This window comes from Nicotiana attenuata, unplaced genomic scaffold (assembly GCF_001879085.1).
Source record: "Nicotiana attenuata strain UT unplaced genomic scaffold, NIATTr2, whole genome shotgun sequence".
Taxonomy (NCBI): domain Eukaryota; kingdom Viridiplantae; phylum Streptophyta; class Magnoliopsida; order Solanales; family Solanaceae; genus Nicotiana; species Nicotiana attenuata.
Window position 1 is genome coordinate 637,464 of NW_017670251.1, and position 17,023 is coordinate 654,486.

Genomic DNA, 17,023 nt, shown 5'->3' on the forward strand with positions numbered 1-17,023 from the left:
TATATATATATATATATATATATATATATGGGTGAGACGTTTTGTTTTTAATATTCAACGATGCATCTAAGTAAGTTATAAGTCAATGAATTAATTTACAAACTAATATATTTGAGGATCGAGATGTGCATGTGTAAAGTTACGGTTCAGTTCTGAAAGGAAGTTCATGAAATTCTTAGGCAGCACAGGCAGTTTCGGATGATTAAGGAAGTGGTATTGCTAATTGGGGTGATTTGACGAGGGTATATGTTTCAGAAAAGACAATGTAATTAAGTTGATGGTACTTCGGTAGTATTGCGACACTTTCTTCTCGGATCGGCTGCTGATATTCGAGTTTGCTTGGCACCACAGAAGAATCGTAGAGTATGTCTCATGGAAAGATTGAGTCTAAAGGTGAGATGTGTATGCGAGTGGCGGAATTGGGATCAGATATGGTAATTCGTGTGCCTTATGGACTTGGAGACTGCAAGTTCTCATACACAAGTTAGCTCGTAATTGTGGATGGCAAATATGGGTAAGTTAGTCAGATGTTAGTATGTGCTATGATTCAGTCATTGTGAACCTTCGAAGGATTATTTATCTGTTGTGGGTAACTAGAGCTGATGTGTGGTCCATTGGTAGACCTATATGGATATGTGTCCGCATCGATATGGTTTTGTTGACTTCGAGTTGCTGTTGGCGAAGGATGTATTGATTCGGTTGTTTTGAGCTATTAGCAGTTAGGGGGATCTATGAGTTACCTTTCAGTGTTGTGAGACGTTACGATATGGTTGTTATAGGAACCTATGGTGCCGTTCTATCGGAATTTCATAATGGAAGTCGAGCGGGAAGAGTAATTGGGAGTTGCTCGGTGAATGGCGTATCGGTTATGTTCTATCGGGTTTGCGTGAAGTATGTCAATTATTTCACCGTGGGCGTAATGATTTGCTTTGGTTCCAAACATCAGATTGTGCGTAGTTGTCAATTTCGAGCATAGTGACTTGAGGTGTCCCATGGGGAGCAATGTTTGGACCGGACCGCGTATTGCAGCGTAGCTATGTGGAGATATGATCTTGCGGGTTAGATTTGTGTGTTCTATTCTATGATGTGAGACGGGCTCTCAGCCTTGTGTTGTGGTGGTACTGGTGAGCTTGAGTTACAGCTTTTTCATTTGAGTCATTTCCATGATTTGAACATGTTCAGATCGTTGCTTATTGGTGCGCGTATTATGCTAGTTGTGGCTTAGGCCTCTATTGATGTGTCGTGTCGCCAGAGTGGTGTGTTGGACTAGAGGAGATTGTTGGGATCATTAATGAATACGAACGGATTCAATTTCAGCTTGTTTGATGGATAAATATCGAGGTTCGGCTCAGAAATTTGCTATGGTCCTTGCCAAAGGAGAAGTAGCCTTATGGATGGCTGATCTGAGAAATGGTTATGATTTATTGCGTGTTTCCTTTATCATTTGCAGTATGTGGAAGTGTTGGAAGGAGACTTTAGTTGTTAGAGGTTTTCTATCGGTATTCGGTTGTTAGGTGCAACTGTTGTGATTATAAGTTATCGCTGCGAGTGCTTGAGTTATGTGGTATATCATGTGATTGTGCCTAAGATAGCGGATATGGTCTGTTACAGCTTGTTTGGACTTGTTCACACTATAAATGTGAGATTCTGGTCGCATTGAGGATTTCAGAAGCAGAAATATGATTCTATGGTTTATGGACTAGGATGGATTGTGAAACTTTAGTGATGTTGTGTCATCGAACCTATGTAAGATAGGGTGATGTGGGATCATCCCCGGGTATATGCATGGTAAAGTTATTCAGCTATTGGTTGGCTTTTAGAACAACTCTGAGTACGTTTGAGGACGAACGTGTGTTTAAGTGGGGGAGGATGTAACGACCCGACCGGTCGTTTTGAGCTTTTGCACTTTGATCGCCAGTTCTCGGGCATGACTTGCCCCGTGTAATGTATTATGACTGATGTAGATCGTTGGTTTTTGTTTTCAGGGAAATTTGGAATGAATTTCAAAGAACAGTCTCAGTTGAAAGCTTTGAATTTGAAAGGTTTGACCAAGAGTTGACTTATTTGTATATGAGTTTGGATCGGAGTTTTTATGATTTGGTTAGCTTCGTTGGGTGATTTATGACTTAGGAGTGTGATCGAGAGTGGTTTTGGAGGTCCGGTGTAGAATTAGGCTTGAATTGGCGAAGTTAGTATTTTTGCGATTTCCAGTTGATAGGTGAGATTTTGATCCGAGGGTCGGAATGGAATTCCGAGAGTTTCTGTAGCTTCGTTATGTGATTTGGGATGTGTGTGAAAGATTTTAGGTCATTCGGAGGTGATTTGGTTGGTTTTTTTATCAAAAGCGAGTTTCGGAAGTTTCTAGGAAACTTAGGCTTGAATTCAATGTGAATCGATGGTTTTGGTGTTGTTTGAGGTGTTTTGATGATTGGAACAAGTTTGAATGATGTTTTAGGATGCGTTGGTGCTTTTGGTTGAGGTCCCGGGGGCCTCGGGTGAGTTTCGGATGGTCTAACGGGCTAGTTTTGGAGTTGGAGAGTTGCAGATTTTGCACTTCTGATGTTGCAGGTTTTTAATGTTTCGCGATTGCAGGAGGTCCCTCGCGATCGCATTGAAGGAATTGGGTTGGTCTGAAATTTGTTCATCGCGTTCGCGTTTGTTTGATCGCGATCGCAGAGGATTAGATGGTGATGCTTCGCGTTCGCATAAGACCCTTCGCGTTCGCATAGAAGGATTGGAGGGTCAGGGGCCATTGCCCTCCGCGTTCGCGGTTGGAAGTTCGCGTTCGCGTAGTTTGGTGAAAGGCAGCATCGCGTTCGCAAGGCTTAAGTCGCGTTCGCATAGAGTATTTTGAGGTCTTGGAAAAATTGCCCTTCGCGATCGCGAGCCTTGGGCCGCGATCGCATAGAAGAAAGTTCAAAAACTGGGCAGAAGGTTATAAACATTTCATCCGCGAGCTTAAGTCGTTTTTCCACCATTGTTGAGTATTTTGAGAGCTCTTGGAGGGGAATTGAAAAGGGATTCAAGGAGAAGTGATTGGAGGTAAGTTCTATGAACCAAAAACGTGATTCTATTGTGAAATTAACCTAGAAATTCATGGAAATTTAGCTAAAAATGGAAGAACTAGGGCTTGGGATTTTGAGATTTGTAAATTGAGATTTGAAGGGCCATTTGAGGTCGGATTTGAGAACTTTTGATATGTATGAACTCGTGGAAGGATAAGGAACCCGTTGATGTGAAAATTTCTGAGTTTCGAGAAGTGGGTCCGGGGCTCGGGTTTTGCTAATTTCGAGATTTTTGATATTTTTCGATTGCTTTCGCTTGGGCCTTGTTCCCTTAGCATATTGTGATGTATTCGTTCTGATTTTGGATAGATTCGATGCGCGTGGAGGCCGATTTGAGGGGCAAAGGCGTCGCGAGCTAGAGATTTCGCCGGTTCGAGGTACGTAATGATTGTAAATACTGTCCTGAGGGTTTGAAACCCCGGATTACACATCGTTGTGTTACTTTGAGGTGACTTACACGCTAGATGACGAGCGTGGGGTAGAGCACCGCTAGGGATTGTGACCTAGTCCTTCCCGAACGAGTACTTTGATGCGTATTTGATAGTTAATTGTTTGATGTTATTATATTTCGGGTTGTATGCCATGTTTGGGGCCTTGTGCCGACTTGTTGAGACCCTTAGGGGCATTTTTACTATCTATCCTCACCCTAATTGTTTGAAAGCATGTCCTCAGTCATGTGTTACCTGTTTATTACTCAAATCTGGCTTTATCACTATATTCTTAAAATGTGGAAACTGTTTTGGGCTGAGTTTCCTGTTTTATTGAGATAGACCGAGGGTCTGATTGTGAGATTGATGACTGAGATATACTGAGAGTCTGATGGTGAGGTTAATGACTGAGAAGAGGCCGAGGGCTAGTTGTGAGGATTATGTATCTATGGATCCGCTGCGCGCAGCAATATATATATATATATATATATAAATATATATATATATATATATATTATAATATTATATATTATATATATATTATATATATATATATATATATAATATATATATGGATACGGATCGGGCTGCACGCCGTAGCAATACTTATATGGGTCGGGCTGCACGCCGCAACAATATTGCGCTTGGGCCGTAAGGGGCCCCTCCCGGAGTCTACACACCTCCAATGAGCGCCGTCGACGAAGTATATGGATCAGGCTGCACGCCGCAGCGATATATGGATCGAGCTGCGCGCCGCAGCGGTTACTATATATATGGGTCGGGCTGCACGCCGCAGCGGTTACTATATGGTACCTATTGATCGTGAATGCTGAGTACGAGTACTGATTGGTAAGAGTTGAGTCACGAGTGACGGAGAGGCTAGCCCGAGGGGCGATAGATATATACATGCATATGAGTGATGTTTGCCTGAGAGGCCTGTTTATGAACTTATTGATTTCACCCCTCTTTAAAGCAAGTTTCTATCGAATATGTTGATTTATTGACTGTTTTCACTCATCTTTATATTGAGCCTCTGTCGGAATGTTGAACAAATGTTTAAAATAACTTTTATTTAAACTGGGGTTTATGAGATGTTCAGAAATTAATCACTAATTTGGAATTTGGTTATTTCCACCGAGGTTTTCAAGTTATGAAGTGTTTATGATTACTGTTTTGCCCGAGGGGCTATTTCACGAACTATGCTTTGCCCGAGGGGTTGATTATGATTTTAATCTCTATTATTACTTTAAATGGTATTAAACCCCTACTGAACCTGCTGGAAAGTATTTCAAAAATAATTTTTACTAAAAGCTGAATTTTAAAAAGGAAGGTTGACTCGTATTATGATTTGAAAGCCTGTTGTGTTTATTGAGCCTAATGTGAATGTGGATTCATTTTTTCCTACTGCTCAGTCTTTATTTACTCTTATTACTTACTGGGTTGGAGTACTCACATTACTCCCTGCACCTTGTGTGCAGATTCAGGTATATTGGAACCCGATAGCGGATGTTGATTTGCTCAGGCGCGGAGTCATTAGAGTTAGCAGGTGGCTGCATGACGTTCGCAGCACCGCTCCCCTCCTCACATTGTTATTACTGTATTTAGTATATTATTTTAGACTTCTTGTTGTATTCAGATCTTGATAGATGCTCATGACTAGTGACACCCCGAGGTCGGGCTTGTATTTTTAGTCTGCACTGTTATTTCAGAAGTTATTATGAAACATTGTTTAATTAAAGGCTTAAAAATGATTCTTAATGCTTAAGGGGCTAATGTGAGTGTTGTGTCGGCTGACCTTGTCTTCACGAGAGGCGCCATCACGACCGGGCCGGTTGGGGTCATGACAATTTTGGTCGCTAAATTCCGGATTTCTAGTAGTGCAAATGATTGTGGTCCCCTTTATATAGTAGGGGAGCTCTAAATAAGGTACAATTATAATCGTAGTACTTATTATACAGCTGTCTAACCGCCTAGTACAAATCCGTTCCGGAATTTACGTCGTGATCTTAGGGCCACCGTGGGAATCTTGCTCTTTCTGTTATAAAAACCATAACGGTATTATCTCGAGGTTGGTCGTACTCGGCCTCGGTGTTCATCGAGCACTCTGATCTTTAAGTATAGTATTCTGCCATCGGGCTCGAGCCCGGTCTAGATTTAATTTGCTTTTCGATGCGACCCCTCGAGCCTACAAAATCGGGGACACATGATTTTACCGTATACAATTTACACATAATTTTACCGTATACAATTTTTGACTTTGTAATATCACATGGACTAAAATAATACTCATTATCATGAGCAACTGGAAAACAAGTCTGCCTTTAGTGTTTCGAAATGCCAGTATATATACTTTTGCCCCCTTCTTCTAGATCTTCCAACTTGCATTTCCACCTCCTTTTCCAAACTTTACATGTGTTTCTTTGCATAAAAATTTAAGTGCATAATAGTTATTTGGGCAGGAAAGGTCGATTTTCGGTTAGTGGTGGCGAAATAGTTAAATTAATATAGTTAACCACTGAATAAACAACTAATTTCAATTTCCACTGAATAAAACCCACTAAATTGGAAAGCTTTTGCCTTTGTATTCTCAAGATTTGAACCCAAATGTTAATCACATGTTCAATATGGTAGATTTCTGGCCCAACTGGGGAAAATAAAAGTAGTGGGCGATTCATCTAACTTATTGTAGTGGGCATTGAAAAATGAACAGGATTTTTTTGGCATACGAGACAGCACTCAGAACTCATTATTAAATAATTCGGCAAATGTTTAGAGTTTGTTCTAAAGCAAGAGTTGTGTATACCTAACTCCTTATCAATTTTGTGTTAAAGTACTTGAACTTTAATTAAGCTTTTGAATGATTATTCTCACAATTCAATATGATAGTAGAATATATAAAGCCCTTAATTCAAATCTCATAAACACGTACCCATCAAACAAATTCTTTTACGTAAGGGAGCATCTTAAAATTTAAAATATATAAAGAAGATGTTCATTGATTAATTGGTTCTTCTTAAAGTTAATCTTTAGTCGGAGAAAAAACATGGAAAAAATGTTCAAGAGGGATTATCTTAGACATAAGCCAATTATACTGTGTCCATTCTCTTCTAGGAAAATGATTCTTATGGTAATATACAACATGGTGGAAAATGATTACTTAATGAACCCCGGATTACGTGAGATTAAGGATTGCTTAGCTATTAAGAGACTGTTTTCCTCTTTATAACACATGAATTAGATTAACAGAAAGTCATTCTTATTCCTCTGGAACCTGGATTTGTCCTTAACTTTTCTGTTAAAGAATTCTTTTCCTTCTTTCATAAATAAATGATCTATCAGCCTAAAACTCATGAACTGAATTGGATTCTTAACCCGAAAGCACACGTTTAGCGGGCCCCTAGGCCCATTTGAGAAGAAACCCGCACCCAATTTCAAATATTCACACATTCTTGGTATTATGACATAGATGTCTCGAGTTCGAGTCCTGAGAATTGATAATAAAGAGCGCTTTACTCATTGGTGGGCCTACACGGCTTGAATTTGAATTAGTGGAGTTAGTGAGTTTCAGGTATTAAATAATTTTAAATTTTTTATAAAAAGAAAAAAAAAGATTATGAGATGTCTTGATCTGCCCAATGTTTTGTCCGCCAGTTGTTTGGATCATCTGAGGTGGTCTTCTATGGAAATGATATATCAAAATTAGCTTACAGTTAGGTGACCATATCATATATTAATTAGACGATAGAGACACTAGATGAATCATTTGCTATCTAAAATAGTTTTAGAGCGTCATTACAGTCTAATCAACATTACTTTTCAGTAGCTTTTTATGTTAAAATAGAAAAAGAAAAACTTGGAAAGAGACCGAAGAGCTTATCTAAGAAAAATAAGCTTTCTCTACTTTAAATTCTTAATTTTTGTTAGAGTATAGTGACGTACACTAGATGAATGATTGTTAGCCTTCTTAGGGCTCGTTTAGTACGAGGATGAGGGATAATTAATCTCGAGATTAAATTTGAAATGAGTTTATCCCACGTTTGGTTGGGTAAAAATTATGATATAACTAATTCCGGGATTGTAGTATTTTTTTTTTATCCCTATAGAAAGTTAGGATAACTAGTTAATCCTGAAATAATTAATCATGAGATTACTTGTTTCCCAACCAAACGAGCTACTAGTGTTATAAAGGATTGGATGACACAAGACAACTCTTAGGTACGTACAGTAATTAAAATACAATAAGTCATCTATAGTACTTCAGTTGACTGGTAGATTATTGGAATAAAGTGTAGCTAATAAAATAGTGTCATCTCTTTTTAACAATTTAAAATTTTAAATAAAGTATTTACATCAATCAACTCAATATATAAGAGGATTAAGAAAAAACGTAATTAGCATATATTAGGCATCTTTAGAAAAAATTAAATTGTATACACAAGAATAATGGTGAGGGATAAATATGGAATTTCAAGAAATAAAAAATAATATGACAAGACTTGAAAAGTGATGCACTGGCGAAATTTGAGTGCATAGATCAGCTAGGAATACAGTAAAGCACAAGAAAGAATCCCACAACTTTTTCCTTTTTTTTTGAGTATCAAATGGTTTCTTGCTCTGATATTTCTGTAATTCAATTATAGGAGTACCATTTATTAGTCCAATCTTATCCATGCACTGTTAAAACCATTATTTTCCGATCTCTTTCTATTTTCTTGCTCTATAAATACAAACATAACAGAGCAATCAATTTTTCAGATTAACTGACCAAGGAAAAAGAAAAAGAAAAAAAGAAAAACAAGATGACAACTATGGTAATGATGATGAAGCCATCACATAATACAACTTCCACAGCAGGAGACTCGAGTTTTCACAGATGGAATTCTCCAGTTCCGTACCTTTTTGGTGGGTTAGCAGTTATGATGGGATTAATAGCGTTAGCATTGTTAATTTTGGCTTGTTCTTACAAGAAACGTTCGTCGTCGACGGAAGAATCATCGTCATCTTCCAACAACGTTAACGATTCCGACGACGGTCGTCAAGAGAAGTCGTCGACGAAGTCAGTACAGACATTGAGACCAGAAATGGAACCAAAATTTGTGGTGATTATGCCCGGAGATTACAATCCTACGTGGTTAGCCAAGCCCGCCATGCCTACTCGTCAAGGTCCTGACCAAGTTTGAGTCGTTTAATTCTTTTCTTATAGTATTCTTTTCTTTTTTCCAATAGTTTTTGAGCTGGAATGAGGTAGAAAGTAGGAGTAAGAGATGATATGGGACGGAAATGATGGAGAGTAAATTACAGCAACTAATATGTAACTACATTTCAAAAAAGGAAAAAAAAAAAAAGGGGGGGGGGGGGGCAAAAAATACAACCCGTGAACTATATTTTTTTGTTCAACTTCTTGTCTTCGTATTTTTGGGTTTCTGACACTGATGAATCTGAATCAACGAGTACGTGGAGAAATCGATCGGAAGGTAATAATATTTCTCTGTTAATTATCGATTGTTTATATATTTAGCAAATTAAGGGTTAATTGTTTACATCTGTAACCAGAGTGGATTCTTGATCACGATGTTAATTAGGTTAGCAAGCGAAGCTTTAGAGCTTTAGAGGCGAACTCCAATAATTATGAGGAGTTAATATTTGAGGCAACTATTCCTTCCACAATAAATTGCCAAAAAGACCAGGACCCCAGAAAATTAACGAAGGAACAACATAAACATATATAAACACGAGAATTCTCCTTAATTTGCTGTTTTCTTTACGCGCACTGTCATTTAAATATACGTTTAAAAAAAAAAGTAGAATAGAGACATAAAGTACTAATGTATTATGACTTGTCGTGGTACTCGTATTGGAATTGGGAAAAAGGATTCCTGCTGCGTGAATTTCGGGGTTCTTAATTACAGCATATCATATTAGGTACTGTAAAACAAATTTCATGTGCAAAACATATCATATACCTATTTCATTAGTAGAAATATTGAATGGGGGCAAAAAGTTTACCTTTTTGTTTATCATTTTTTTCCCTTTTATTCGTTGATTACGATATAGATAATGTTGGTAAGTGAAATATCTTGGGAAAGTTACGAAGCGAACTTTTGATAATACATTAGCGTGACGCATGTTATAAGGCTATTGCAAATTATGTGACGAAGTGGAGTGTTGGAATGACATTAAGCAAAGGTTTCGTGCAATTAACAGAAAGAGACTATTAAGCAAAGGTTGAAGAGAGACAGACATCTTTGTGCGTCAAGGGACTCATGATTAAAGCCTGTTACAAGAAGCAGCGGCCCCGGAAAATGATATTCATTAGATTTTGGTAAAATCTTATATCAAATTATACGCACAAATATGCCATGTTTAAGTAATAAATTAAAGATATGCATAGTAGTAATTAACAACTGTATTAGAAACGTAGTATTTGAGCTTAAGTTCTATACACTGGGTATGAAAAAAAAAATTTACAATCAAATCCCTTTTTAGTAAGTATAAACAAATTTTCTGTAACTGGTAATCAAGTAAGAAATAATATAACCCAATTATAATTGCTGGTGCCCGATACTGTAAAATCATCATAATTACGCTATCAGTATATTAAGTTGGGGTTAATATCAATTCATGAATAAATAACTTTTTCAAGCTGATCAACAAATGAAGTAATTATTTTACGGAAACTCGGTTGTTCATTGCGCCAAAATGATAACATCATGTCGTCTTCTCTCCTCCTATGCTTGTGTCGTTTTCATTAGCTAGGTTAGAGAAAGGTTAAAGAAAAAAATCACAACGAATTGAAGATGAAAACATCACATAATAATGTATAGGTCAAAATTTGAACAAAAGAACTCTGCTTAAGGAAAAACGACCAAGAGTCAACCAAGCCGAAGTCACGTATAGGAGGCAATATACCGGCGAGTGATTCAGTTACCGTCGACAGGGGAGGCCCGACGAATTTTGTGGCCTAAAGTCAAACTTTATGAGGGGCCTTAACTTTTAAATTTTTTATTATTTATTTGCAGTCTATTTTTTTTATCTTTTCTTAGATACAAAGTTATTAATACTTTTCTTATAATCAATAACTCCTAATAAGTATTTCTCAATTGATGACATTATTGTTCTTAGGTAAGATTTTATCAATTTCAATTTTGAAAGCTTCTTTCCGCTAAAGCATCGGTAACATGAGTTATGAATATTATTTCATAAGATATTTATGCATTTGGAAAAAAATTTAATCTTTTCATTTTATTAAATGTATCAATTAAACTGTTATCTTCTAATTGTACTATTTTTCTTAATACTTTTAGTTCAGAAAATAAATCTAAACCATCAATATCGAATTGATTATTATAATTTAAGGAACATTCAAGATTAAGGAATATGTTTTCAAATTTCCAACATCTAGTGATCTTAGTTTTTACTGCCAAATAGAATACCAAAAATATTTTCATATGCTTCGAATTGTTAAATCTATTTTGGAATGAAAAAATAGCCTTGTCTATTATGTATAAAAGTAATCAACACTAAAGGACTCTTCGAGTGATTTTGAGATTTTATTATCAACATTCGCATCAAATTGTTACTTCCTATATATCACACGTTTCTTACAAAATTTAGGTTCGATATTCATTTCAAGTGCAATTTGGTAGAAATCATAGCAGTTGCAAATCCTTCTTGTTTATATTTGTTAAAGAAAGAAATCAAACCTTTTTCACTTTACAGAACTCTTTTTTAAACTTATACATAGTATATTAGGTGTAACAAAAAATGGGGCCCCTACAAATATGAGGACTAAAGCGGTTGCTTTACTTGCTTTACGGAAGGGCCGGCCCTGACCGTCGAGGTCAAACACTCAATTCGGCCTGAACGGCTAGTTCAACACTTAGACATTTTAGAGGAATATTCTACGGGATATTCCAAGAACTTAGGTACTCCGGTTAAGGACCGCTGGGTAAGGAAAGTGTTTGGTATAAATATCATGAGAGAGTATGACATAAGAAGAGGAACACAGAAAAAGAAAGATATGCATCTCTCTAAAGGTGAAGAATATCCTCGATCTCAGACTCCTTGCCATAAAAGGAGAAAAGGTATTAGAATCTCGTTATTCAATTATAATTCAATTTTATCAAACGTACGAAGGTCGTTCTTGTTCAAGAATGATGATTCTTCTCATTTATGTATTCTTCATTATCATTCGATATTATTAGAGCCATCAATCCTTTTCTTACATCATGAAATTCAATCGCAATTGTAATCAAATTTTATGTTCAGCTATGCTTGTTTAGTCCTATCTTCTATCTCAGATCTAGAATAAATTATCTCCGGCTAGGATTTGCCCCAAATCTTCTTATTTAATTAATTTAACAAAAAGGGCTTAAAACTTTTTGGTCAAACAATTTGGCGCCGTCTGTGGGGATTTCCTAGGCAGAGTTTTAGTTTCCTCTAGATCTAAACCCGGTTCTAGTTCTACTTCCCGTTCGTCGTAACTTCGTCCTTTCGCCTGTGTGCTTGTGGTGCGGCCTATGTTTTCGTATCATCACGCACTCGGGACTGGATCGGATTGGGACTTGAATTCGAAGATCCCAATGGGCGAATTAAGTCATCAGCCCATAAGGTGCCCAGGTTCGACTAATGCCGAAGCTAAGTACGAGGCTGAGATCGGATTTGAAGCTAGCACTCTCAGTTCATTGCCAACTAGATCAAATGGACTTTCCGGATCCAAGTAGCGGAGACGGCAAAAACACCAACTTTAAGTTGTCATATCTTTCCTTTAAGTCATTCCACAAAACAAGTGGATCTTTGACCGTGAGATATTCTATTTTCATTCCTTCATCAAGGTGATGGCGCAAGAAAATCAAGGCCTTAGCACAGTCTTGGGTAGATGCTTTATTTTTATCTTTAATGGTGTCTCCAAGACCCATTGCATCTACATGGATTTCAGCATCCAACACCCATGTCATATAGTTCTTGCCCGAAATTTCAAGGGCAACGAACTTTCTTTTCATAATGTCAGTCATAATTAAAAAGAGGAGAAACGTTATACCTTAATCTTCTCAAAGAGCTTCTTGAGACGGTAGAGTCTCGTGCTGATAACGCGTAGTAAAACAATAAAAGCAGAAGAACAATATTGCCGAGAAAGAGAGAGTAATTCTTATTGAATTTTGGAATGATTTACAATGGGGTAAAACCCTTCTATTTATAGGGGAAAAATGACCTAGCCACAAAGTAAAATTCTCTCAAAGATAGACATTGACTCTAATTACAATTCTATTCATAACAATCTCTTCATAAATAGGCACATTTTAAAACCAAAAGTCACCTTTTTGAATTTAACTTTTTTTTTTGTTAAAAACGATTTTCCTTAAATTAATTTAAAAAGTATTTTAATTAATTAATAAAATAATAGGCCAGTGGCTATAATATTACTTTCAGGCTACTTAATATTCAATCTTGACTATTAGTAATACAATCAAATTCCAATATCTTCCAAAGAAGTGCTTTTAAACACTCTTTCCTTTCTTTATTTTTCAATAAAGGACAAAACAACCTCTTCTCAAATACTTCCATTAAACACTAACTGATCTAACATTTATATCAGCGAGAACGTACGGGAATTAGAAGAACAATTTTTTTTCTTCGTTTTAGTGCCCTGGGTAGCAGTTATATTGGATTTTACGTTAATTATACGTGCCATTGTAACGTTTGAGAAGAGTCATTGAACTTCATTCTCTTTTTGCTATTTCTGCTCACAGAAGATTAGAACAATACAGTTGAATGAGAAAACTATTCTGTTCTTGAATAATAGACATTAACGTGACGTAAATTATAGCTAGGCCGATAGCAGTTAATGTAATATACTACTCTCCCTCAATTTAAATGACAAACTTTGCTTATTAGTTCGTGTAAAAAAGAATGACACATTTTATACTTATCAATAATTTAACTTTAGACTTTTCATTTTATTCATTTTACCCTTAATAAAAAAAATTTATAGGTAACAAATATTATAGCCCCACAAAACTTTTATTCCTTAAACTTTTAGGATCACATTTTAAAAAAATTTCTTTTCTTTTTTAAATTTTATGTCAAGTCAAACTATCTCGTTTAAATTGAAACGGAGAAATGAGAAGGAGGAGACTTTTGGAATCAAAATCAATGGCATTAAGTAAAAAGTTTCGTGCAAGAAAAGGCAGTCGTTGAAAGGGGCAGGTAGACCGCTTCGCGTCATGGAGTCAATAGTCATCATTAAAAGGTATGCCTTAGAATTTACAAGCAGCGGTCCCGCGGAAAATGGTACTACTCCTACCTTTCTGGTCAAATTGCTTGTATTTTCGCAAAATATGATATTCCTATCACCAAAATGATAACATCATGTCTTCCTTTGCCCTACCTATGTGTCCTTGTACGCTTTTAAAATAATATGGCATTATTCGAAAACTAATAAAGTAAATTTTGGTAGTCATAAATCAGACAACAAAGAAAATTATACTCCTAAAAGATGCATAATATACTTATATAGTTTGGTTAATTAATTTACATCAATCTACTAATATAAATGAGAGAAAAAAGCATATTGAGAGAGTAAATTTATATTTTTCTTTTAAGAAAAGTAAAAATCAATTATGATTAAAATACTTTTTTTTTTCAAAATTCAAATCTGAAAAAATAAAATCAGAGCAAACGCCTACATTTTACTCACTGATATTCCCCCCATATGGCTACCTAAGTAGGTTTCTTAATAAGGAAAATGAAACGAAATAAAGGCAAGGTGGAGCGAAGACGAACATTAACCGCCCATGGTTTGAACCATAGGTTACTGCATCTTGGATAAAAAGTATATGAAAACTGCAGTGTGCCTCACATCAAATGGCAATATACTCTGATTCTATGTGAAAACCACTTGGTAATGACTTCATGACCATATAACTATCCATCTAGAAAAGTTCTCTTTTTTAAGTTGATTTAATTATTTTATCGTATCATTTTACCTTTATTGAGTAGATCAGCACTTTGGATGTGCAATACTAAATTAGTGAAAGCATGGCTGGTATATAGAGCGGGGAGGCATATGGATTAGGTACTGGAAAAACACGATTGATTATGGGTCAAAATCAGCCCTAGAATATTTAAGATAAGATAACACTAAAGAAAGAGTCATAGAACCATCGTTAGTGGAGGTGGACCAAGAAGCAACGAGACTCATAACCGATGAGCCGACGAGAGCCATGGTCAAGATGTCAATAATGGTCGAGGTCGAGCATCGTTGATGAAGCTGTAATGGCTAGTTTTCGAAATAGAATATTAAAGCGAATATTCTAGTGGATATTCTCTACACTTCTATTATTAGAGTTTACTAGAAATCTATCTCATATAAATAGAAAAATGGACAATAATACGAGGCATGGGATATTCATTTTGTAAGAACAGACTTTGACAAAATATTCTCTCTTACTAAGATACAAACACTACTTTTTCATCAAGATTCTTGTCTATATTATTTCATATTTTTCTATCAGATCCGAGAATAATTGGAACATTCAAGGATTTGTTTGTCACTCATCATTGTCAGGAGGAACAACAATCTAGTTCATCCTTTATTGGGTGAATCACTCCTCATATTTACTTAAATGCCATTTATTACTCCCTCTGTTCCAGTTTATGTGAACCTATTTTCTTTTTGGTCCGTTCCAAAAAGAATGACCCCTTTCTAAATTTGTACACGTTTTAGCTTAAATTTCCAATTCTACCCTTAATGAGAAGCTTTTATAACCACACAAATACTCTTGGCCCCTTTTTGACTTGTTTAGGACCACAAATTCCAAAAGTCTTCATTTATTCTTAAACTCCGTGCCCAAACAAACAGGTTCACATAAATTAGAACAGAGAGAGTATTATTCATTGCTGTTAAATGCTACATTATTGCTCATACTTGTTGGAATAGTTATTGCATACTGGTGTCACTTTTCTACCAGATCTATTTAACTTTAATCGCATTTTCGAAAATAACATCTAAAAACATTATTATTAACTAGGTTTAACCCATTATCACATAAATATAATTATTTGAACCAAGAGTTATGTATTTTGGTCAAACAAATATAAGCTTTCTAGTTTTGTCATTTGATATCCTACAAGTATATAGAATTAGCAAACAAAGATTGACACAAGCAGATGATCATAAAATGGATTAGATTAAGGGCCATGGCGACTCGGACCAGTCTATAAATGTTAGGAAGGCCATAATACTTGCTGTTGTCGATCTATTCTTTTCTTTCTTTTATTATGCCCCATATGATAAGGTGCTTGAAAATGGCCGAGGTAGTAAGTAAAAGATAACTCTCTTTTTGATCTCTTATTATATATAACCATTTCTATCTGATATGCGCTGATCCGATTAATTTAAATTCTTGCAGAACCAAATTTTATTAAAGGGAAAAACGCTTTCTACAAGAAATTTTTCATTCTCAAAGCTAACACTTGCATTGCCATGCTATCTTTTTAAGTTTAACTGTGGAATAATTCGACATTACCCACTTCCACTTACTAATCTTTTACTATGACATATCTTTGGGGCTATCTTTCTTCTAGGTACTCCTATTTCTTAACTTGATGGTAATGGACTTGTTGACCTGAGTCTTTTCTACTTTCCCTATGCATCCATATGTATGTTTGACCAAAAGTATCAAGCTTTTTGAGTTAAACCAATTAATGAAGAAAATAGAGGATAAATCTTAGCCAAGGATAATTAACTCTAGATCTAAGTGCATTGGATAAAAGAATGAGATATAACAAAATTATAGTCCGATTTAATATCATTAAAAGACATCAAGTATGACATAAACTTACATCTTTGGAGTATCGTTCCGTAATGTAAGAGCAAAGAAGAAAAAGAAGGAATCCATTGATAACTATGAGGTCTATATTCATTGATTTGGCAATGATGATTACAAAGATTTGTGTTTGCTATCAAAGCCCCTTTCTTGGTCTTCTGTTCTTCTCCTTTTTCTCTCTCTGAGAGGAAGCCTCCTTTTCTTGTCTTCTTACCCCATATATATATATATATATATTATCAATATTCCCTTTTGTCCATCGGTCCTTAACTATAGTGCCTTCGTCTCCTTACTGTCCTTCACATCGCCTCCCTTAAATATCACGATATCCACTTTGCCATAAAGGCTTTTTGATGGCTCCATCTTCGGCCGTGGCCGAGGTCTTCATTGTTACTATACCCTATGGGTACGACCACGTCTTAGTTGACCTCCTTCCATTCCCGTTAGCACTAATCCATGTGCCGTAAGATTTTGACCCATACAGTTAGTCACTCCGCCCGTTGGGGTCGCTTATTGGCGAGCCCAATGGGAGGACCCTGTTAATTCAAAAACGGAGAAATTTGAATGCTTTATGCGAGGGGAAAGAACCTTATGGCGAGGTGGCGACGTGACGCTTCGAGAATCATGTCGGATCGTTACGTCAGTTCAAGATTGGACCGTCACGTCAGTTCAGGGTGTCATCAATATTCCTCATGCGTCATTA

At 36.2% G+C, this 17,023-nt stretch overlaps 1 protein-coding gene across 1 annotated transcript; it reads left to right on the top strand.

Annotated features, from left to right (window-relative positions):
• The first annotated feature begins 8,301 nt into the window (after positions 1-8,301).
• On the top strand, positions 8,302-8,673 carry LOC109236683 (protein GLUTAMINE DUMPER 2-like). The gene has a single exon (XM_019402880.1). It carries the CDS (start codon positions 8,302-8,304, stop codon positions 8,671-8,673), a length of 372 nt encoding a protein of 123 aa, XP_019258425.1.
• Positions 8,674-17,023: the final 8,350 nt, after the last annotated feature.

What these genes read in the sequence shown, in the direction of transcription:
- LOC109236683 (XM_019402880.1), top strand. Translation starts at nt 8,302, where the DNA reads ATGGTAATGATGATGAAGCCATCACATAATACAACTTCCACAGCAGGA.